Source organism: Cyphomyrmex costatus, unplaced genomic scaffold (genome assembly GCF_001594065.2).
Source record: "Cyphomyrmex costatus isolate MS0001 unplaced genomic scaffold, Ccosl1.0 scaffold51, whole genome shotgun sequence".
Lineage (NCBI taxonomy): Eukaryota > Metazoa > Arthropoda > Insecta > Hymenoptera > Formicidae > Cyphomyrmex > Cyphomyrmex costatus.
In genome coordinates this window covers 1,876,633-1,900,597 of record NW_017279354.1, presented here as the reverse complement: position 1 = coordinate 1,900,597, position 23,965 = coordinate 1,876,633, and the positions used below count along the sequence as shown (strand labels likewise).

At 29.4% G+C, this 23,965-nt stretch overlaps 1 protein-coding gene across 2 annotated transcripts in view; it reads left to right on the top strand.

Annotated features, from left to right (window-relative positions):
- Nucleotides 1-20,975, top strand: part of LOC108778798 (uncharacterized) — a 30,870-nt gene extending 9,895 nt beyond the window's left edge. For both annotated transcript variants that reach the window (XM_018546081.1, XM_018546082.1), the window contains 14 exons: nucleotides 636-749; nucleotides 1,771-2,229; nucleotides 2,620-6,898; nucleotides 9,538-9,613; nucleotides 9,741-9,812; nucleotides 14,757-14,949; nucleotides 15,489-15,605; nucleotides 16,773-16,949; nucleotides 17,173-17,340; nucleotides 18,346-18,438; nucleotides 18,520-18,562; nucleotides 19,168-19,280; nucleotides 19,724-19,854; nucleotides 20,911-20,975. In XM_018546081.1, coding sequence (XP_018401583.1) covers nucleotides 636-749; nucleotides 1,771-2,229; nucleotides 2,620-6,898; nucleotides 9,538-9,613; nucleotides 9,741-9,812; nucleotides 14,757-14,949; nucleotides 15,489-15,605; nucleotides 16,773-16,949; nucleotides 17,173-17,340; nucleotides 18,346-18,438; nucleotides 18,520-18,562; nucleotides 19,168-19,280; nucleotides 19,724-19,854; nucleotides 20,911-20,929 — 6,054 coding nt within the window. In that variant the 3' untranslated portion in view covers nucleotides 20,930-20,975. The remainder of the gene's footprint in view (nucleotides 1-635; nucleotides 750-1,770; nucleotides 2,230-2,619; nucleotides 6,899-9,537; nucleotides 9,614-9,740; nucleotides 9,813-14,756; nucleotides 14,950-15,488; nucleotides 15,606-16,772; nucleotides 16,950-17,172; nucleotides 17,341-18,345; nucleotides 18,439-18,519; nucleotides 18,563-19,167; nucleotides 19,281-19,723; nucleotides 19,855-20,910) is intronic.
- The last annotated feature ends 2,990 nt before the right edge of the window (nucleotides 20,976-23,965 follow it).

Below are 23,965 nucleotides of genomic sequence, written 5' to 3'. Positions count from 1 at the left end.
GACATAAATGTTTTAGACAAAAATTACAAGGGAGAAAGAAGATAACCTTCAGAAAATGTTCTTAAAATCAAATCAAGATTACCTAAAATTTTTTTAATGAAATTATATATTTTTTACACAATATATGATACTTCTAATTATTCCGCATATAAAAGTATTAAAATAGAGATACAAAACAAATTAATAGTTTAATAATTGTACCTTAATACTTTTATGAACAGAATAATAACTAGGTGTTCATACAGTCGATTCTTACTTTAAGATTTAAGTAAGTAATGCTCTAATATATGTACATATATGGTTCTGTTGTGATCATTGTCATGATGATTAGTTTACCATAGTTTAAAATTATATTTATGACAGTCTTAAATATATATATATATATATCAACTACATATATATAAATATCAGGTCTTGATCTTCTTTAAACACATACTATCAACATAACTCAAGTGATTTCCAAATTTCTTTTCGGCTTTGACACTCTGTATCTTTGAAATTAAATTGTTTTGGATATGTAAAGTTTTCATTTTGAATTTATGTCTAAAGGAAAGGAATTGTCTAAAATTTTTTACTTACAATTAGTATCCATCATTCTGTGTGTGTGTGTGTATATGTATTTTTATATATATTAGACGCCTACTGGATATACACCGGAACAATGGGCAATGGCACAACAGCAAGGTTGGGCTCAATGGCAACAATGGAATCAACAGTATCAACAATGGCAAACGCAATATGGCGATAAGGTATAATACAAAGTTATATATTGATATAATTTAAATATTATGTAATGTATAAATTAACTATATATAGTAATAAGATTATTAGTATAAAATAAAATTTTTGGAAGGGATAAATTAATACAATTTTTTAAATTATCAACAATTTGTATTTATTATTGAAGCATTAGCATTAGATCTATTGTTTCATTTTGTATAAAATGATTATATCACATAATTATATAAGATTGACCAAAGAAACCAAAATTTGCATGAGTTGATGACATATAGGATCGTAACGATGAAGACGAAAATAGTAGAAAACTTCTCTACAAGTAATTTGAGTGCAGACTTCATTATAATATAATTTTACAGCAAATGCATTGTTTGCCATTTCAATGTTCCATGTTTACTAAATAGCATCAACAAGGCTGCACAGTGGAGTCTGTCTAGTTGTATTTATACATTTAGAGAGACTTGATAATTGACTCGTATTGATGGAAATTAATAAGATGATTCGTAAATGCTCTATATTTTGATGTAATTAAAATTAATTTTGATTGAAATTCCTAAGCTTTTATTTTATTCCTTTCCCGTTACTTCGGTCTATCTTATATTGTCTTAAAGATGTATGATATATATATATACACACACATAATAAAAAAATGTTTTTAAGAATATAGCTTTTTCAATTTTTTTGAACTTTTATTTATTAAATATGATAAAGAAAGCATTAATTTTTAATATAGACCTACAAAAATTTAATAAAATATGTATATAAACATATAAATGAAAACAATATATTTCAATGGAAACATTTTGTAATAGTCTTTCTTCTTTTGAATAAAATGTTTGTTTAAAATTATTTAAAAAAAACAAAGAAGAATATGTAATCACTTTTTAATCTTTATCTACTCTTTTCTTAAATGATTTGTTAGATAATATTACAAAAGTTTAGAAAATTTTTAGGTACATAAAATGCTCGATATCTATAAAAATATTAAAAATTTTTATTTGTTATTTTTTATTAATAGAAAATTCTTTTCAGTATCAGGAGATGAAGCATGTACCAGTGCAGAATATGAATTTGCCGGGTCAGATGCAAGTAACATCAAGTGTGCCACCACCGCCTCTTCCTAAAGAGGATACCCGACCTCCTTTACCTCCTACAACAAATACATATCAGTTTACGAATATGCCACCTCCACACCAGAACAATCTTCCATTATTCCCTGCAAAAGAATCTGCTGATAAGATAACGTCACAAGCAAATATAACAAATCCACCACTACCTACAAGCCAACCACCCTTACCACCTGAAATCAATAGGGAAAATATTACAGCTGAAAAATCCAGTAGTAATGTAATTAGTGATTCCAAAAGTGCTAAAAAATTAATCTCTGAAGAGGAATTGACTGAAGCTGAGAAAACATTCGATGTACAGTTCAAACAGTGGGAACAACAATTTAATACATGGAAGCAACAAAACGCCAATCATCCAGACAAGGTAAATGCTATTTTCAATATAATTATATGAAGTAATTAAATATATATTATTGAAAAGTAATTATTCATATTAGAAGACTTATTTTCGATGAAGTTTATTTTACTGTTTTTTAAAGTCAAAATACGAATATAAATAATTTTACAAATAATTTCCGACAATTGGAAAAACCGTGTTTTTTTATATTTCAATGCTTTTTTTAATCATTATTTTGAAAAATATATTTTAAAATATTTATTTTTTTTATATAATATTATCAGTTAAAATAAAATTAATTCTAATTCTCATTTTTATGATATCAAAATCATTAAGATAATAAAGCATGTATAACCTAATATAAATAATTTAAATTACATTTTCTATAAAGTTTAAAATAGTATCTTTGTATTTCAGACTCAGTATAAACAATACGAAGCAAAATGGACTTCATGGCGTGAGAAGCTGCTCGAACGACGAGAACAGATGCGTAAAAAACGCGAACAACAGAAACAGGCTGCTGCGAAAGCAGAAGTCGAAAAAAATAAAAATGTATCTGGGGACGATAAAATACTAAACATCTTATCGAACACTGAAAATCAAGGATTAATCAATAATCTATTGGGTATTGGGAAAACTTTGGGTCTTACAGGGAAGCAAAATATTTCTGCATCTTTAGTGCCCCCACCGCCACCGCCACCAATGCCAGAAACCACAAGTTCTAGTAATCAACCTGTCACACAAAGAATACATAAACTTCCATCACAACTAAATATGATTGGACCTGCAGTACCGAATTGGTCCAATTCGCAACAATGGGGAAATCAACAATATAATCCTAGAATAGAAGCACCGACGTATGGTCTCGGAATATCGACAATGCCTCCGATGCTCTCAATGTCGGATATTGGGCCATCTCAAATCTCGTCAAATTTTGCACAACCACAGCTGAATATGCCAAATAATGTTATACCAAATTTTTCGCAACCTCCACCAAATTTTTCTAATAATGATCGAACGCAATTACCAAATGTAAAAGCACCAGGTCTAGCAAACACAAATGATTGTCCTCCGTTTGGTTCAGCTGATTCTTCAAGCATGGACAAGCGTTTTATGCATCCAAATGATCGATTATCTCATAGTTTTGACGGACAGCCCAACTTCAAAAGAGGTGATCATGAACGTTTTGGACGAGATAATATTAATCCAAATTTGCACGAACAAGAATTCAGACCTTCTACTGATAATTTTGATGAAGCCGAAGCGCAACATTTTAGAAGAGGTGAAAAAAATTACAATGATTTTGGGAATAATCAATTAAACTCGCAGAATAATTTTAATTCAGGTAATGATCGGTTTGGGCCAACAAAAGATCATTTTGCGTCAGGAAATAATCGTTTTAGCGAAAATAATAGATTTGGATCGATGGGAGGTGATAGGTTTACATCAGAAGGTGATCAATTCGAACCAAACAAAGATCGTCCTGGTCCAAGTGATCGGTTTAACAATGAATGGTTTAGACCGGAGGACGATCGATTCAGACCTGGAAATGATCGGATCGGGATGGATAAAGATCACCGTGGACCTGGAAATGATCGATTTCCAGATAATGAGCGATTTGGATCAGATCGGTTTGCACCAGGTGGAGAACAATTTGTTTCTGGAACTAATCGTTTCTTTTCTGGTAATGATCGATTTGGGTCTAATAACGAGAATTTTCGACCGAATGATAGATTTGATAGAGGTAATTTCGATTCGAACGATTCATCTGATAATAGACGAGACAGTTTCGGTACTAATACCCGGAGTTTCATTAGAAATTCATCATTCAATCCGTCAAACGAACTATCGCCAGAACTGAAGAAACTCATGGAAAAGCGAAAAGCAGCAGGAGACGTATTTAGACCCAGTTTTATCGATTCCGACAAGTCCACTGGTATTGGTTCTCTTAGCGAGAGTTTTAAAAAAATTGCCGGTCACTCACTCTTTAAAAGTTCCTTTGATTTTCAGAAAAATTCAGCGAATCGTAGTGAAGCAGCGAGTAGCGGATTATCAAGCTTTCAATCACATTCTTCTGATTTGGGTCAAATTTCTACTTCATTATATGGATCACGAAGTCACTTTTTCAGTCACGAACCTCCTTTTAAAGGACGTCCAGATAGCTTTGCTAAACATAATCCTATAGATTACAATGAACGAGGAAAGAATATGGAAATCAAATCGCATCCCAATCAATTCCAACTAACAAATACTGAACCACAAGATGTTAAACGTTCTGAAAATATTGAAACTATTGATGTTGAGTCATCGCTGCAAACTGATAATGTTACAGATGCAAAAGATATGGAAGCAACGCAAGTGAATGAGGCTGATAATTCTATTGAGCAAAATAACATCGTTTCTTCTGACAACTTAAAGGATGATAATGGAGAAAAAAATAAAATTATTAACGATGATAATTCTTTGCAACAGGATAACAAGAAACAAGATAATAAAATCCAAAGCAACATCGAAAGTACAAATAACTCTAATAATGATGTCAAGAAGCCTGAAAGTTTGCCCTTCATGGGTGAAAATGACGTACCACCAGTAGATTTGAACATTGAACCACCACCGGAATTACCCAATTTGTGTCCCATTTCTACGGACTCCAATCAAAATATACCATCGAATTTAAACAAAGATTTTAATAGAAAGAGACCAGCTGATAATCAATTCGATTTACGTTTTAATAACAGCTTTGGCTCCAAAAGAATGGAATTTAATTCTTGTATGCCATTTACACCTCGGGGACCTCCAATGTTTAGTCCCGGATGTTCTCGCGCATTTTTAACTGATCCTTCAAGTCCATTCTTATCGCAAGGTTCTATGGGTCCACGAGGTCCCAAAGATGGCCAATTTGGGCTTAATGTCTTAAGTGAAAATCGTTTCAGTCCTAGAAGATCTAATGATGAGCAATGTGGTGATCAAGATTGTAATGACGAGTTATCTGAACCAAATAGTGAGAAATTTAATCCACGTGGTTCTGTAGATGAGTTATTTAATCAATTTGGACCTCGAGCGCTCATAAACATGAAGTTCGGCCCGAGAGGACCCATGGATCGTCAGATTGGATCAAGGGGAATTGATTTACCGTTTTCTTTGCGAAATCCTAGCCCATTTGGACCTAGAGGCAACAATATGCAATTTAGTTCTAGAAGAGTTAATGATCGTTTAGATTCTCGAACAACGTCCGAAAGACCATTTGGACTGCGAGGGCCCAATGATGGATCATTTGGTCCTAGAGGGCCCAATGAAGGATCATTTGGTCCTAGAGGGCCCAGTAATACATTTTTTGGTACTAGATGTTCTTCCGATTCGCAGTCCAGTTTTATGGGGTCTAATAAGTTTGGTAAAGCAAATGAAGCATCATTTGATAAGAGACCTTTTGATAATAGTGGATCATTTAACTTTTCTGATGAAAAAGCTATTGATTTTCAGACATCTAATGAAGATCTGACTAGTCCTCGCGGTTCTAATGAATCTGTTCCACTTGGTTCTTGCGATTCAAATGATGCTGTACTTCAACATAACCCGAGGAATGAGAGCCGATTTGAATCTCGAGATTGTAATAGTGGATCCTTTGGGTCATCAGACTTTAAAGCAAAAGATCCGATGAATGATTCAACTAATTCAAATTTTCCACCTCCGAGCGATTCTTTACTTAATCGCGGCGATAATTTGCATAGAAATTCTTACATTAGAAAAGAACAGTTTGAAGATAATATTTTTGTTAAAAAAGCCAGATATGAAAGCCCGAAACCGACTGATGAATTTAATAGGAATTGTCCTGATAGAAATATCGAAATGCAGAAAGAAAATAATAGTGAATATATCGGACATATACCTGATCTTAATAAAAAAGAGACTGTATCTTGTCCAGGATATGGACCTAGTGATTGGAAGGATAAGTTTGGCAAAGTTCAGAGGCCCGGTGCAGAGCATAATATTGATAAGAACATTTCAAGTACATTTGACGAGAAATCAAGATCAGAAAGAACTATGATTGAACCGAAAGTGGGTGATTGTAAAACTCAATACAGTGAATCTACAACTACATCCGAATTTCAATCAAAATATGCCCCTAATTTATTGATGAGGAGACCAAAGAATGATGAAGAATTTTGTGTGCAGAAGCAGTTTAATTATAATCACGGCGAAGATAAAAAAATTGTTGAATCACTTCACTTCACACCGACAAAGATTATTGATTACGGGCATATGTCTCGTGCTTCGATTATGGATCAGCAACTGTCGTCAGTCCAGAGCTTTGATTACGGTCACGGAAATCTAAAGCCCGATCTGCAGCAACATCATTATCCAAAGACAGATTTTAGGAATTGGGTGGAGGACGAGCAGAATCTGCAAGAATATGATGACAAGATGAACTACTACGAAAATACAAAGGGAAAATATGCTGGAAAAACGAGGAACTACAAAAATACAATGAATTTTGACGTGTGCAAATTAGTGGACTATAATAATCGAAAGGAACATGATTGGCAATCGAATAATGATAAAAAAATTGATGAGGAAAAGAAAGAGAATGTTGACTATAAAGAGAGAGGACATAATTCCGAATCAGAATTTCGAAGTTTCGAACGAATTGATAATGACCAGAGCGACCAATATCAAAGTGATAAAAACGTTTATAAAGGTAATTTAATATGAATAATTATTTTATGAATAATACAATAATTTTGATTTCTTTTCAAAGAACAATAGAATTTCATATAATCTAAATTTTAAAACAAATTGTTTAAATAAATTGTTAAATAAATTGGAAATAATAAAATGTTTTTGTTATTTCCGAATTAATTGATTTATAATTGTATACAGTATATACCTATATGTATATATAAACTAATTATATATAATTATATATAAACTAATATGAATTTCGTTTTTTAGCAACACTGGAATGTTTTTATTCTTAATGTTATATATAGAGTGTAGTGTTTGGTAAAGACCGTACCGATGCTTAAGGGTAGATTCCTGAGATTATTTTAAAACGGAAATTCTAATATCAAAATATCAAGGATATAATAGTTTTTGAATTATACCGCCCAAAATTTGCGCGTTTAGGTGCGATAGGATTTTCCGTTGTATTACATCTGAAAGCGCACGTACTTTAGGCGATATGATTCAATAACTTTAAGTGCTTATAATTCGAAAATTATTAAAGTCTTGACATTTTGGTATTAGAATTTTGTCTTAAAAAATGATCTCAGGAATTTATCCTTAAGGAGGTAACATCTAAGTGAACGCCTGAGGATGCTGTCACATGGAGCGAAAATAATACCGGAACGGAACAGTGAAACCAATCACAATCGCAGAAAGGAAAGCAAAGTAATGATTGCAGAGTTCTGATTGGTTTCACTATTCCGTTTCGTTGTAATTTTCGCTTCATGTGACAGGCTCCCTGTAAACATAGGGTAATTTTGTGAATTTTTTATAGTCAATAAAATGAGTGGAAATTCTGATTGAAGGCCTTTAATGTACATATATCCAAGTACACAAAACAATTTTTGTTTATTTTCTTGTGTCAAGGATGACGGCGCTGAAGCTCTGCAAATGAGACTACGTTTTCCTAATTAAAAAAAAAAAAAAAAAAAAAAAATTATCCGATCCACTTGAAATTTTTACAGCAGTTGTTAAACTAAATTCTCTAGAGAAGTACATATGATTTTTACGATCGGTTAAAAACTTTTTTGTTATAAATACTTTTTTTACTAAATTTTTTGGATGAAAATGAAACTTTGTATTTACATGTTCAACATTTCTACAAAAATCAATATTCTAAAATATACGTGTGTAATTCTCTAGCAAATTTAATGTAGATTATGAAAAAATTTTGCTTTTTGTCCTTAGTGAAAGTGTACGGCACTTCTGCTGCAAGCCCCGGAGACCTATGAGTAAAACGCAGTCTCATTTGCAGAGCTCCAGCGCCGTCATCTTGACACAAAATATTAAACAAAAATTGTTTTGTGTACTTGAATATATGTACATTAAAGGCCTTTAATAAGAATTTGCAATCATTTTATTATTTAATTATAAAAAATTCACAAAGTTACCCTATGCTTTCAGGCGTTCATCTAAATGTTATCCTTTAACTGTTGTTGTGATCTTTATATATGTATAATATTTGTTTTGATTATACCAGAAGGTTTACGGGTTATCGCCGTGTCTTTCTTCATTATTAATGCCAACATTTGTTTTGATATTACTATCTTCTTTGTGATGAACGCATGTAATTATACAGTTACTTTAATTCCTCATTAAATGGAAAACATGAAAAAATACCTGCACTATTAGAATTGATGAATTACACTAACATTTTTTAAATCTAATTTTATATAAAAATACAAAATTGTTATTGATTTATTTATTGCTTACAATTTAAATAATACTTGTTTGTATTTTTTATTTATAAAAATAGATAAAAAATTATCAAACCTTTATTTATATAGTTTTTATAAAAGTAAAGCATTTGCTCAAAGTTTATTAGCTTATTTTATTAATTGTAATAAAATAATAGGGTGAACTTTCGAAAAATTCTAATGCCTGATTATCATGAATTTTGGTAGAAATATTCCAAATGACGTCAAATGAATGCCCTTAAGTGGATTTTCACCGACAAGAAAGTTTAATGTCAAAAATGTTTGAATGAAGTTATGGAAGTTTACATATATTTTTTGTATAATTTCTGCTTTAAAATATATTTTTGTTTTACAAACGACTTCTACGTGAAACTGAAGCGATTCTCACCCCTCCCCTCCCCCTGCTTACAGAGCGTACAACTTCCACGCGAAGCGACTTTTATTTTGCCTATTTCCTGCTTGAGAGAGGTACACGATTTCTAAGCGAAATTATCACATCATTCGTTTCCCCTTTATGGGTGCATGAAAGTAGGGTAGATCTTAGAGGGTTAATATATCAGTCTCTTGGAAATGATTTATAGCGACCTATGTAATGGTAATACATTTAGGTGGTATATAACTTTGCTTAAACATTTTTGGCATTAAACCTTGTCGGTGAAAATCCATTTAAGGGCATTCATTTGACGTCATTTGGAGTATTTCTGCCAAAATTTATGTTAATCGAGCGTTGGGCATTTTCAAAAGTTTATCTAAAGAATATTATTTATAATTATAAAAATGAAATCAACAAGTAGAATATGTTTGTTAAGTTTGGAATACCGATTTAGTTTTACTATGTAATGTCTGTAAATTATGAATTATATTGAAATAAAGAACAAACAACAGAGTATGTCTCATTGTATCCATCATTTTTCAGATACAGAACGAATTCAAGAGATACGTGACAGTTCCCGAAAGGAAATAAATAAAGATAATGACAAAGATGATAATAGGTATATTATATAAATAACAAAAATATTTTATTTGACTTTTTATAGTAGCTAATAAGAATAGCTGATAATATTATATAAAATAAGTATGAGATATATATTTTTTAAACATATATGCCATTTTCTTTAGATTGAAAGGAAATGTTAATTGGCAGGAGAATGCAAACAAAAACGTCGTAGATACAAAACTACAAGAAACCAGGTATGTTAATGTTACTTTTTGTGTTTGCAGAAACTTTAGTCTACATTTAATTAAATACTTAGAGGAAAAAGAACATTAACTTGAAGGATTTTAAATAAAAAATTTATTTTCTTAAAAATAATTACATTATACTAATCTATTTTGTCAAATAAATTTAGATTATTAATTAAAGAAATAATCCAAGAGTAAACAGATCAGATATCATGGAAATTTTAAAAATACGATAACATTTTTAATAGTATTATTTGTAGAAAGTGATATTTTTAAACATAATTTTTTATTTTGAAATTATTGTAGCAATAATCATTTGATTTTGGATTAATATTCTATAAGTTCGATTACGCTTATCTTTATATAATCATGCATCATTGTTTACAATTACGTCTCACAGTTTAATATCTTGTTTATATGACAAATCACTTATTTGCTATAATGATGATATAATTAAAAAATTGTCATTTTTTAGTGGCTTGCAAAAAGAACGAAAAAAACATACTTCGAAAAAACATAATTTTATTCCTTTATAACACTGTCCAATAAAAAAGTTCCAGAACGAAATTAGTCATTTCTCATAAATAATACATTCCTCAAGGGCGAATGAGAGTGCAGCGTTGATCTTGATACGCAATAAATAATGAAGATGACTCTATATGAGTCGAAACGTATATATTTTGTCCATTATTGAATAAATGATATTTTTCAATTTAATTCAATAATAAGAGTTATTATTTATTGCGTATCAAGATCAACGCTGCACTCTCATTCGCCCTTGAGGAATGTATTATTTTTGAACTATAAGAGTCCGTTGAAGAAGATCTCATATTGTTTAAAATTTTTTCATTTCTCATAGTTTTTTTTTTTTTACACGGATAACTACGAATGGGAATTTAAATTACCCTGTCACGTCACAGTTTTGAAAAATTTGCGATTAAGGTTCCTGAATAGTCCATTAAGTCACGTTGGATCGTGACGTCAAAAACGAGAAATAACATTTATACCAGAAGGTTTGCGGGTTATCGCCGTGTCTTTCTTCATTATTAATGCCAACATTTCGTGAACCATGCCGTTCACTTAATCAGGGCGAGGGGTGATACGAGTATCAGTGCACCTCTCGCTCTGATAACTCGCAAATCTCTGGTATAATTGAAGAAAATTCCCGTGAAAGCCTCAAAAGTGTAATCGAGAAATAACATGTTAATTTTTATTATGTACCATTAATAAATAAAGACAATTTGGCAACAACAAAAACAATGAGATCACTTTAAAACATTTGTAAAAATGAACGAAAAAACTATGCTTATCTCCCTTGAGTCAGTAAATAATCATTAAAAAATGATAAAAGGAACATATGTATAAGTGTAAATAGGTTACGCATGCACATTGAATAAAAGCACTTATTGAATGCCTTTTATCAATTTTTATGATTACTAACTGTTCGGAGGGATAAGGATAGTTTTTGTCCATTTTTATGATGTTTTAAAACGATCTTATTTCTCTTTATCCAAATTGTCTTTATTTACAAATAATACGTAATAAAAATTATTGTTTAATTTCTCGTTTGTGACGTCGATTTAATATAACTGTGGCGACTATTCAATAGTTACTATTCAATAGTTTCGCTTAATTTTCATTATAGATTTTTTTTTTATTTAATATATTTAAGAGATCATAAATATTTCATTAATCACAGTCGAGGCTCTAAAAGATCATTTTGAGGATTGAAAGTCTTAATAACATAGTTAATTTTGATTTCAATGAAATTGTTCCAGCACGTCATGTTATATCGTAGTTATAATATGACAAAATATGTAAGCTTTAAAAATAGCTCTTTTTTGCAATTCTAATTACAAAGTCTTTAAAATTATGATATATAATAAATTAGGAAACAGATTTATATTTAGTATCTAAAAAAACTATAGAGAAAATAATTAGTATCGTTCCCTTGTTCGCAAAAAATTTTGTTGTGTTGAACAATAAAATCAGCAAAATTGCATTTTCAAATTAATATTATAAAACTTAATGATTCAAAACATTCAAAAACATTCGAATTATTTTAATTGTGTAATTGTCTAGTAATGAGCAATATACAAAAGATTAGATTAAGAAATAAATACAGCATTATAAAATGTGTTAAAAATATTAATTAGTAAAAGGTATAGTTAATACTTTTGTAATTAATGTGTCAGTATACAGTTGTTTAGTATGATGCATAAATGTTATATGGCATATTTATAATATTTTTCATTGGAAAAATTAATGCTTGATGTACATGTGTACACCGATTGTGAATGCAGTTGAATACAAATCAATTTACATTTTTGTGTTAATAAATAATTTAATTCTTTTATCTACGTATTCTTATTGTCATGATAATCTTATAACTTTAAAAGAATTAAATTATTTATTAACACTGGAAAATATGTAAATCGATTTGCACTCAATTGCACTGGTTTTGTACTAATTTTTCTAGTGGAAAATACTGTTAGATTCGATCCGAATCTCAGCAAAAAAATATGTTCGAAAATACCTTATAGAAATACAAAATATTAATGGCGAATTCGGTTGAATGCACTAGTGTATAATAAAGCTATTGTACACTTATTTAATATGTGTAAAAATAAAATGCAAATATTTCAAATTATAAAATACAAATTTTACAATAAAATGTATTAAGAATTTTATAATTTAATCTATTTTCGTATATTTATATTAAGCATATATAAATATTTATGTCGATTTGAATACAACGGCTTTAATGTGCACATTTAAAGCCTTGGCACATAAAAAACTTAAGACTTAAGTAGTAAGGAAATCAACACGTTGGATAACAGTTTCTACTGTGATTAGTCATTTCACTTTCTGCTCAAGTCTTAAGTGCATCCAATCAAGTTCACTATAAGGCCTACTACAGGAGAAACAACAAAATAATATAAAATCAACGTATTGAAAAAGAGTGTTTAAACGTTGTACGGAAAGTTTGTGAATATTATTAAGAATTAATAAATTATATATATATATATATAATATATAATTATATATAGGATATATTTTATACATAATATATATGTATATATATAGGATAACGTATACTCTTGTTAGATAGTATCTGTTATTATACGACATAACAAAAATTAGTTTTTATCGTAAAATTGAATTCTTTTTATACCACAGAAATTATTTCTGTAGATTAAAAATTATTCTCCAGAAGTCCCAAATTCTTCCCAAAAACTTTTTAAATTTGGTATCTTCATCTTTCTGTTTAAAGGTTTTACTTGTACATTTACAATAAAATCAAAATAACACAAAAATCTATCGAGATGTGTTATAATCATGTTTTAGTTAATTTTTTCGATTATGCTCCGACAATGGCAAAACTTAATGTTCTGTCAATTATGTTTTACGATATAAATATTGCGCATATGCAATTATGCATTTGCTGCTACATGATTTATGATACATTTATCGAAGTTTGTAAAAAATTGTACATTTTTGAAATTGCCAAGAGATTTCTAAGCTACTTTATGATCTATACCATTTTATTATTTACCGAGACGGATATCAGTGTATATATTCGGATTTGAATAACCGGATAATAATTACTGTAATTTTTCTGATATCCGATGTTAACAAAATCTTTATTTTTACATGTAATACTGACGTAACAGATATATCAAATTTAATATATCTGTGCTACGGTCAGTCCGATTAATACTATACGTTAATTATGCATAGCTATTAAATATTATGCATATAATCAACAAAATTTACTATATAAGTTTATACCTATATTAATTATTTTTCATAATTTTAGTATGCGTTCTTTATATGGATATATCATATATGAAATATATAATTTATGCAATGTGGGTGAATGCTGTTTTGCATGTGTAAAAGTCTTTGTTTGACAGACAAGGCTACAAAAAATACTTTTGTAAAAATGAATTTACCTTAAACATATATTTGTGTCAAATTTTTATTGTTGCTTTTAACATACCATGTTATTCTTTATAAATTAAAAAGATTTTATAGTAAACCATAAAATTTTTATATAACTATAATTGTAGAACAGTTATAACTACATATTTAGTTATAATTTTAATATTGATTGTAATAATTTCTTATATTTGTATTTTCAACAAACTGATTTTTTATAGTATTAATCCATTATGTATTTGAAAATTGCTTACTCTCTGGAAATAGAGAGAGAATACTTACTTATGTGCCATTTTCCACTTATGGCATTTACCACTTATAATGAAAATTTAATCCTGTAATGTAGTTTTTTTAATATATACATGATATTTATAGCAAGTATTTATCATTGCTTTCATAAAGAATTTTATAATATGCAACTTTATTGCATGTGTATATGTAAAATATAACAAATATACCTTTTAATTTACTTATTTACTGTAAGATAGTCGTAATTTTATCTACAATATTAATCTCTTTGTTTTTAATGACATTCTTATATTTTATGTTCGATAAATCGAACTTTTTTAATAATATTTGTACTAAATTTTATTGCTTAAGTGCAATGATGTACAATATGCCATTTTGTGTATAGTATCGGTTTATTTATATAGAATAATTTTTTTATTAATGTTTGATACTTTTTAAAGCGAATTATGTATGAATATTTAATGAAGAGTGATTGTTGCGAAATATTTTTTCAAATTGTTATTTATGTGTATATACTATTATATAATTAGAAAAAATTTCTGAGAAAAATTTTTATAACAAAATATATTTATTTCTATTTTTTATTGTACTTATTCTCGTGCTGATTATTACAAAGATTATTATTCTTTTATTTTACAAGATTGATCAGAGAGTTCATTCGTTCTTTTGTTTGACGAGTGATTTTTTTCGATCAATCTATTATAATGTAATTATCCATTAGTGTACGTTTTTTATTTTACTAACGAGATAAATCTTTTATAGTCTTCCTCCAGATACAAAGAAAAATGTTGCGGAATCAACTACGAAAACCCTGGAATTGGCAAAAATGCCAAATTTTACGATGGTCGATGACTTATTGTGTCCGCCAGGTCGCCAGAACAGACCACCAAAAATAGCTATCATCCTCAGAGGACCACCCGGTAGCGGCAAGTCTTTTGTGGCTAAACTTATTAAGGTATATTTATAGTAAATGTTTAAATATATTATTACATAAATAATTATTTTGTATATGTAAAATATGAGTTAATATAATTAGATTTTACTCGTTTTTTGCAATGTAAAGTATAATTAAAGAAAAAATTATGTAAATCGAGCAATAAGATTTTTTATAAAATAAATTTCTAGTTTATAATGTTAATATAACATAAAAATAAAACAATATTCAATACTAAAGACCGTTAATGTAAGAACATAACTAATACAAATACGAAGCCTAGAACAGTCTAGCTTCGATGTTTTAATCGCTTACATATAAACTACCGCGGTACTATCACGAATTAAATTAAATTAATAATTAACTAATATACGTAGTTCCCCAAGCAATTAAAAAACAGATTCTTAAAGCTGAAACTTAGCTCTATTGAATAATAAAATTGCAACAGAAATTTCGCAATAAATGGTAAATTGGGGAAGGATCCTTTTACATATATTCTACAAATGGAACACAATACAGGCACACCTAATATTTAATTATGATACTTTCTTACTGTGTAGGATAAAGAAGTCGAGCAAGGTGGTTCTGCGCCGAGAATATTGAGTTTAGATGATTATTTTCTTGTCGAAAAGGAAATAGAGATTAAGGATGATAATGGAAAGAAAGTTATAGTTAAGGTACAATACTTATGTTTATAATATAAAATGAACTTGGATTGACTTCCACTTTTATAATAATGTGATAGCAACTTTATTATATAAAATTCGTACAATATTAATAATATTTAATATTTAAGAGAGTATATAAAGGATAGGCTTCTTTATTATGAGTTACCGAATTTATTTTGGATAATTGCTGAGGGTCTATGAGAAGAATTTTAAAAAAATAATAGGTTAGGTATTTTGAAGAGAATTTAATAATCTTTAAAATATTGTAATGTGTAAGATTTCAAATATTTTTTTTTAATTAGAAAAATGTAGAAGATGAGCAAATTGCAAAGTAAAAAATTGTGCTCATAATATGAGACTCCCAGAAATTGATAATAAAGTGCAACGTACATCAGTCTTGCAATTAAAAACCTTTATTTAATGTTTCTAAAATAAGCAGAATGAGCATACGATGCATTGTATCCAGAACTTGTCTGCAGGTAGTTGGACCAAGCAGAAATAGCGCTCGATATTTATTCTGGTTATTCTTTTTATCTTTTTTATCACTTTACAATAACATTTATACTTCAGTAACGATTGTCACTCGAGCGTAGAAGTGGGTTATTTCATATTAGAAATATCCTGAGTATTTCATATTACGAGTTCTACGCCTTACGGTTTTACGATTATCAAATCTAACTTTTATAATTAAGCAATTTAATATATCCTATTTTTCTATTAATATGATTTTATTCTATCATTACACGCAGAATTTATTACTTATTAAATAATAAATGTTTAAAGACTCATCTCAATGAAACTTGAAGACAAACAAATTCTAAAATATTTTTTTTACAACGACTACAGGCACGATCTAATAACGAACTTTCCACTAAATTTTTCAATTCACTACAGTTTTCAATTCAAGAGCAATAAAATCTGTTGATAAAACCAACAGATAGCATACATTTAGGAGAAATATTGCTATCTCATATTAGATTCCTATCTCATAATATGAAAAAATTTTCTCTATTTATTATTAAATAATAATCTATAATTTATTTTATGTTGAAAAGTAAAATTTATTTGTATAAAATACTTTGTAATTTTATAAATTCAAAACCATTGCGAATGTGTAATGTAAAAAACAATTGTGTACGAATACTTATTTTAATTTTAATTTATAATTTTTCGTAGGAAATGGTATATGAATACGAAGAGGCTATGGAACAGAGTTATGTGACATCTCTTATTAAAGCTTTTAAGAAAAATATAACCGATGGATTCTTCAATTTTATCATATTAGACTGCATTAACGAGAAGATTTCGGATTACGAAGAGATGTGGAGTTTCGGCAAGACAAAAGGTTTTAAAGTAAGTTACTAATTTATATATTTCATTATATCATACATGATTTTTTTTCTGAGACTATTGTGAATATCCATATTATAGATTTTTCTTGTGTTAGAATAAATCGAATTATCGCATTAATTTTATTTTTTTGTCGATAAATATATTAGACTTTTACTACCTGCAACATATATTAGAAATTCGATACTAATAGTTTTTGCTAACAATGTATGATGTATGTACTAAGGTGTATGTATGCGAAATGGAGATGGATCTACAGATATGTTTGAAGAGAAATGTTCACAACCGTACCGAGGATGAAATTAATCGGATAATAGATTACTTTGAACCTACACCCAGTTATCATCAGAAGCTAGATGTAAATTCGATGTTGCAAGAGCAAGCAATAGAAGAGGTAATCTATTACTCGTCATTTTATTTGTTTTTCTTAAAAAAAGCGAATATTTGCATATAGATAAAGAGATAAAGGTTTATTATTAAATGTTTTTCGTAAATTTACAATTTATAATTTAAGTTTTGCCTTAATATTACTTTGTTCGGAAATTCGTTTCAATCTTCTAGCTCAAAATTATATATACATCTTCGTAAAAAGTAAACGAAATTTAACTTTAGAACAAGGGTTTTGAAGATTGAAATTTGTACTTTCGAAAAGTTATTTTTTGAGTTTCTGTGAGTTTGGTAATTTTTACATATAAAAAACTACGGGCTGGAAAAGATGAAAAATTTTTTGGTAATTATGCAGATTAAGGGATATCGTGCTGATCTTGACATATATTGTCAAGGTTATGATTTCTAAATTACTTTACCTTAACAACTAGATTTCTTATAGTTTCTGAGATATTTAGACTTAAAAGTTTAATTTATGTATAATAATACATCTTTCTAAATACTTAGAAAAAAGCAATTACCTCCAATAACATTGATCTTGACATATGTTGTTAAGGTCGTGATCTTAAGTGACCTCAACCCCATCTCCTCTGCTTCAAAGGAACACGACTTCCATGATTATCCTGTTGCATGTGGATTTCGACGTGGATTTTCCACGCAAAGCGACTTTCGTCCCCCTCTCCTTTACTTTTGTAAATTGTACTACTAAATTGTTAGATAATTAAATTATCTAACTATTAAAACAAGACAAATTATCTATCTATTAATTGTTAGATAGTTAAATTATTGCGGTAGTTTCGTAGAATGTTCGGCGCGCGGTTTAAAAGATTACATACGTATTTACACGAAATTAGTACTGTGCATTATTATGAACTAGAAAATTTGAAACAGACTTTCCGAACAACCTAATATATGAATTGATACACGATATTGCAAAGAGTACTATTCTTTTAACATAGTGCACATATGGTAAATTATAGGCTGTGTAATTAGAAGTATTTTTGTTTTAAAGGTGGATATGGAAGATAGTCAACAGACGCATGAGAAATCTGCTACGCAAACTGAAGATAGTCAAGATAGCCAGGAAGATATTCAGGATGCAATTGTAAGTAAATGAGCTTAAGAAATGTTTGTCTTTTAAACGTCATTCTATGATTTTATTATATTTTTGTTTTTGTATTTTTAGGGTGTTAGTAAATGGGAGAGAATGGAAGCTGAAGATAAGCTGGGTAAGCTAATTTATTAGGTGTACAAATAAGTTTTAAAGCGTTTTTAATGAAATTTAATATTTATTTATTTAGAAACAAAAACACAATTATCAAAATAATTCTCGTCATTATCTATGACCTTAATAGGAAGTACTCATTAAGTGCCACCACGTATCAAAAGAGCGCGGAAATATTTGAATGCTAAGTTTAAATTATACGTTACACAAAAAACGCTTTAAAACTTATTTGTACACCCAATGTATTAATTTATACTACTAATAGATTATACATATTCATATGTATTGTGTATATTTTTTATATTTCATGTAAATATCTGTAAAAACATTAAATTAAAACTAATATTATTAAAATTTATCTCTCAACTGCTATACGTAACTAAAAGTGAATTTATGTTTCGTAAGTTCGTTGACTGAAGAGAGTCTGAATAATAGTGTGAATTAGTTTTAATTGAAAAATATTAGAAATATAAAAAATATTCAATTGAGCATTGGAATACAATTATTACATTTATTCTTGTTAACTCGTATTAACTTTAATTTATTATAATTTTTTTTAAACGGGCTAATTACTATTTAATTTAATCTTTTTGTAATACAATAATGTAGATCGATTGGATGGTTTGGCAAAGAAGAAAAACGAAACAAAACCGCAAACTATGGAAGATTTCCTACAAGTTCCCGATTATTACAATATGGAAGATACTTCTGGTAAAAAACGAGTATGTATCTTCGCAATGTTATAACTTTTTAAACTAATTTGAGAGACTTATCTTTGCCAAAATATCAAGGGAATTTATTGTATTTTTCCAATTTTTAACATATTATTTGCAACAAAGTACAATATAAATTATAATTTTGTTATTTATTTTAAATTAACTAAAAATTGATACGATTTTATTATTTGTAAAATTTATACAAATAATTTTTAATATTACATTTTAATGTAACTACGGGAAGGTTCCGATTGCCTACATGCACGATTGCACACATTGCTCGCTGATTGGCCAATTTAAAAATAATATAACCTCAGTGGTAAAGCACAGAAAAGTTACTAGGCAAATGGAATCTTCCCTATAACTACAGTGAAAAATAAGAGCTTTAAAATTTTTAATAAATATAAAACTTTCGAATAGATTTCACGTTTGTTTTTTTTTTTTTGCAGGTACGTTGGGCTGATCTAGAAGAACGTAAAGAGCAGGAAAAAATGCGTGCTGTTGGATTTGTTGTTGGACATACTAATTGGGATCGAATGATGGACCCTACAAAAGGTGGAAGCGCTTTAACACGCACAAAGTACATATGATTCAATTTTACTTTTAGAGCATGTAATCAGCGATAAGAATAAAATTAGAATTTATTATATATTTATTTTTTTACGGTTCTTTTTACACTTTTTTACATTTAGATTTTGATTTAATATCCATTAACGAAATCTAAATTTATAATTATGTTGTAGTCTGCGTTTTTATTGTTGTCCAAAATATTATCAATTTGTACAAAATATAATAGAGGGTAATTGTGTGTATAGTATATATTATATAAAGTATCTATAATTTAGGATTTTTGAACATGTGTTTAACCTACGGGGGTTAAAGAGTGCGGGTTCTTGGGAGGGGGGGAGAAGGGTTGTTAACCCTTATGTCAAAAGATAGCCTTTCTGATGTTATAAGTGTTCTGCAAGTTTCATTCAAATATCTTTATCCGTTCAAAAGTTATTTAGATGTCCCGGCACTTTCCGAACACTCTGTATATGGGTGCTTTCCAGCTACGAAACACAGTGTAACACTATGTGACACAGTGTTACACAGTGTCGACTTGTAGCTGAAACGCTATTTAGTCACTTTACACTAGTGTTTCTAATAGGAAAAGTATTCTGGTATATTTACTAATTCAAAAGAATATTTTGTCACCTTATTTGTTTCGTATACACTCATGCAATGTCGGAATATCATTCCTAGATAAATAAATAGTACAAAATGTAAAAATCTTGGTTATGTTGGTAGCTATGAAGAGACGACACAGTTGAACTCAGCATTTTAGCTGTGTACGATTGTGTCGACTTGTGTCATAGTTGGAAAGCACCGTGTCGTACACTGTGTTACACAGTGTCTACTTGTGTCGTAGCTGGAAAGCACCCTATAATACACAGTGTTCGAATATAGCTTTTATATATGATAATATTTTAATTATGTTTGTTTACATTATACTTACATTTAACAAAAAATAATAAGGAAATAATAAAAAGTAACAAAAGAAATTAGACAAAACGACTAGTTATACAGATTTCTATATTCTCGTATTATACGTGAAATATGTAACCATTACTTACCCGATAATTTCTTATTACAGGTTTTTCTCGCTTTCATAAGATGATACCAATAATTTAACGTGAGCATTAAAAATGAAGTACAGCATTCAACTGTTTGGTACATGTCACTTTATGTTTCAAGCACTGCAGTATGTAAACAAATTAGTTATCTTAATGACTATAAATTGTTTATAACTGTTTAGTTAGTGTTTTTGATTATTTATAGAATTATCATAAGAATATAAAAATAATTTAAAAAAAATATATATAACATTAATTTTAATGGGTTATGATAAAATTATACACTTTGTATATATAAAATAATGTATCGTAAAATTTGTATCGTAAAAGTGAGATTTTGTACACAAGAAAAGTGTATGTAGAATATATGTTAAGTATGTATATGTGCATACACGGTGTCCTATTTTATAATAATTGATCATTTTAAATATTTCTTTACAGTGTATTTTAGAAAAGTTATTTTAGGATAGATATTTCAAACAAAAGTTTTATGATTATCAAGGAGGACATAAGAAAGTACCATTGGTTTGACTTGATCAAACCGGATTAAGATTTCTGCCGCTCCTATTTAACTTTGTAACAACGTCGGCATCAGGACAACTAAAAAAAAGTTGATTAACCATGGTGGAAGGTTCTATTTTTTTTATTACATATTTAAAAAATTCGAAGTAATCTTGTCTTGAACTCGACAATGCCATCTTAGATCATACCGATGATACTTTTTTGTATGTTTTTCTTGAAATTATAAAACGTTTGGATGAAACATTTTCCCTAAAACTGGTTCTACATTAGTTGCATCGCAACGTCGCAAGCGTTGTGGTCCAACCAACAATCGAGCTAGCTCGATTCTGAATGTGTCTCAACTCTGAAAATGTACTGTTCAAGAAATATTCGAAGTAATCAATTAAAATGAGAGGTTGGGTGTCAATTTAATTGACTACTTGTGATTACAGTGTGACTGATCACACACACACACACACACACACAGACAGGGTGTTTCGAACTTACGAGAGCACTAAAGATCCTCAAGTAAGAGACGTGCGAATTGAAATCGCTACGAAATTTGTTGATGGCGACGTTACAAGAATATAACGCAACCAATGGCGCAACCGTATTCCAAATGTCCTAAAACCTAAAATTCTGTTATTCTTTTTTGAAAAAGCAAAGCAACCTTACACCCTATCCCCGACTTACTACATGCTATGGTAAGTCATTATCAACGGTATCCCCTTCAAATAATTATATCGCTAAGGCTGACACTACCTTTGTTCTCTGGTTCATATATACCGTCAAGCATTATTCGTGTTTCCGTAGTGGCAGTGAAATATCATTTTTGATCATAGTATCTGTTTGTAATGTCACAGTCCGAAATACTCCTAATCAAATGCTACTGTGGTATTGGAATGAAAATAGTTCTGTTCTTGCAAATGCTCGAAATTCGCGCATCTCTTAAAGGGTCTACTCAGAATAAAAGGAACAGGAAACAGAGAATAGAGAATAAGAATTTCAGAAACCTATCAGAAACTGTATATTTCACAGTACATAATTTCTGATAGGTTGAAATTCTTATTCTCTGTTCCTTTTATTCTGTGTAGTCCCTTACTTGAGAAAGCACCTCTTATGAACAGATAGTAAAGTGGATTAGAGAACCTCTAGGGCTGTGTTCGGAAACATCACCCGAGTGCCTCAGTGTATCGTCTTATCCTCGTTTAACATGGGTGAACAATAAGGATAAGACGATACACGGGGGTACTCGGGTGATGTTTTCGAACGCAGCCTAGAAGAGAGAATTACCAACTTGATCATGTGACTGATGTGCCCAGCTATTCCGTATATATTGATGCCAATCAATCATATAAAGCAATTGGTCACATGACTAAGGGTGCAGCCACAATAGAAGGAATAAGGAATTAAGAATAAGAAATAAGAAATTTTAGCCTATCAGAAACTATGTATACCAATGTATCCGATTTCTGATAGGTTAAAATTTCTTATTCCTTATTCCTTCTATTGTGGCTGCACCTTAAATTGGCGATTTTCTTCTTAAAGGTTTCTATCGAGTAGACTAAACATACGCACTAAATAAAAAATTCTATTTTACAATTTTTGTAATAATTAATGAAATATTGATTTTCAAAGATTTCAAATAACACGGTCTATCAAATACAAGCACATGGCGAGATAAGACCATCATGCTAGCAGGATGATGAAAATCATGTTTGAACATGTTTTAAACTGTTTAAAACATATTTAATCGATGTTTTTAACATGTTTTAAACATGCTTTTTTATTGTTTAAGTCCGGATCTACAATAGAGTTGTAAGCCTTAAAAAATGGACGAATCGTAGTCGATTATTTTCTTCGAATTCGACTGTAATTGATTAATTTCTTATGGCCTAAGACTTAAAATACGTATTGTAGATCTGGGGTAAAGCATATATAAAGAATTAAAAACATGTTTGAAAAAAAACGATGTTTTATTCTTAAAAAAAAAAAAGCATTATCTTTTATCACATAGTTGCTATAGGTATCTTGGCAAGTATTTACTAGAAATGGCATTGGAGTAATGCATGAATGGTGAAACAAATATTTCCTCGCGTTGGGCAGTTGTATCACGCCACGTACTTGCATTTGAAACCGGGCAGATACATACTTATTTGGCGATCTTTAAAAATTAATATCTCATTAATTATTACAAAAATTTCAAAATGGTAGACGACTTTTTAACTCAGTTTAATTTGTTGTACCTGCTCATAAGAGGTGATCCCATAAACCTGGGATCCCTATGTATACATTTAAAGACATATACATATATACAGGGTGTTTCGCGAGACTTTTGCAATCGCGCACAGGAAGACAGATGGAATCGAAATAAACACAAAAGTCTTATACTGTTTAGCGATATTCGTAATAATAATCGAGATATTAATTTTTGCAATTGTACTAATGAGAGCATGCCGAGAGAAACGCTCCTCTGGTCGAGGTATAGCCTGGTGTATCAATCATTGGCTGCGCCGACAGCGCGCATTGAAGAAGCAAGAGGGGAAGCGCGCTGTTGCTCATGTGCCTTACACT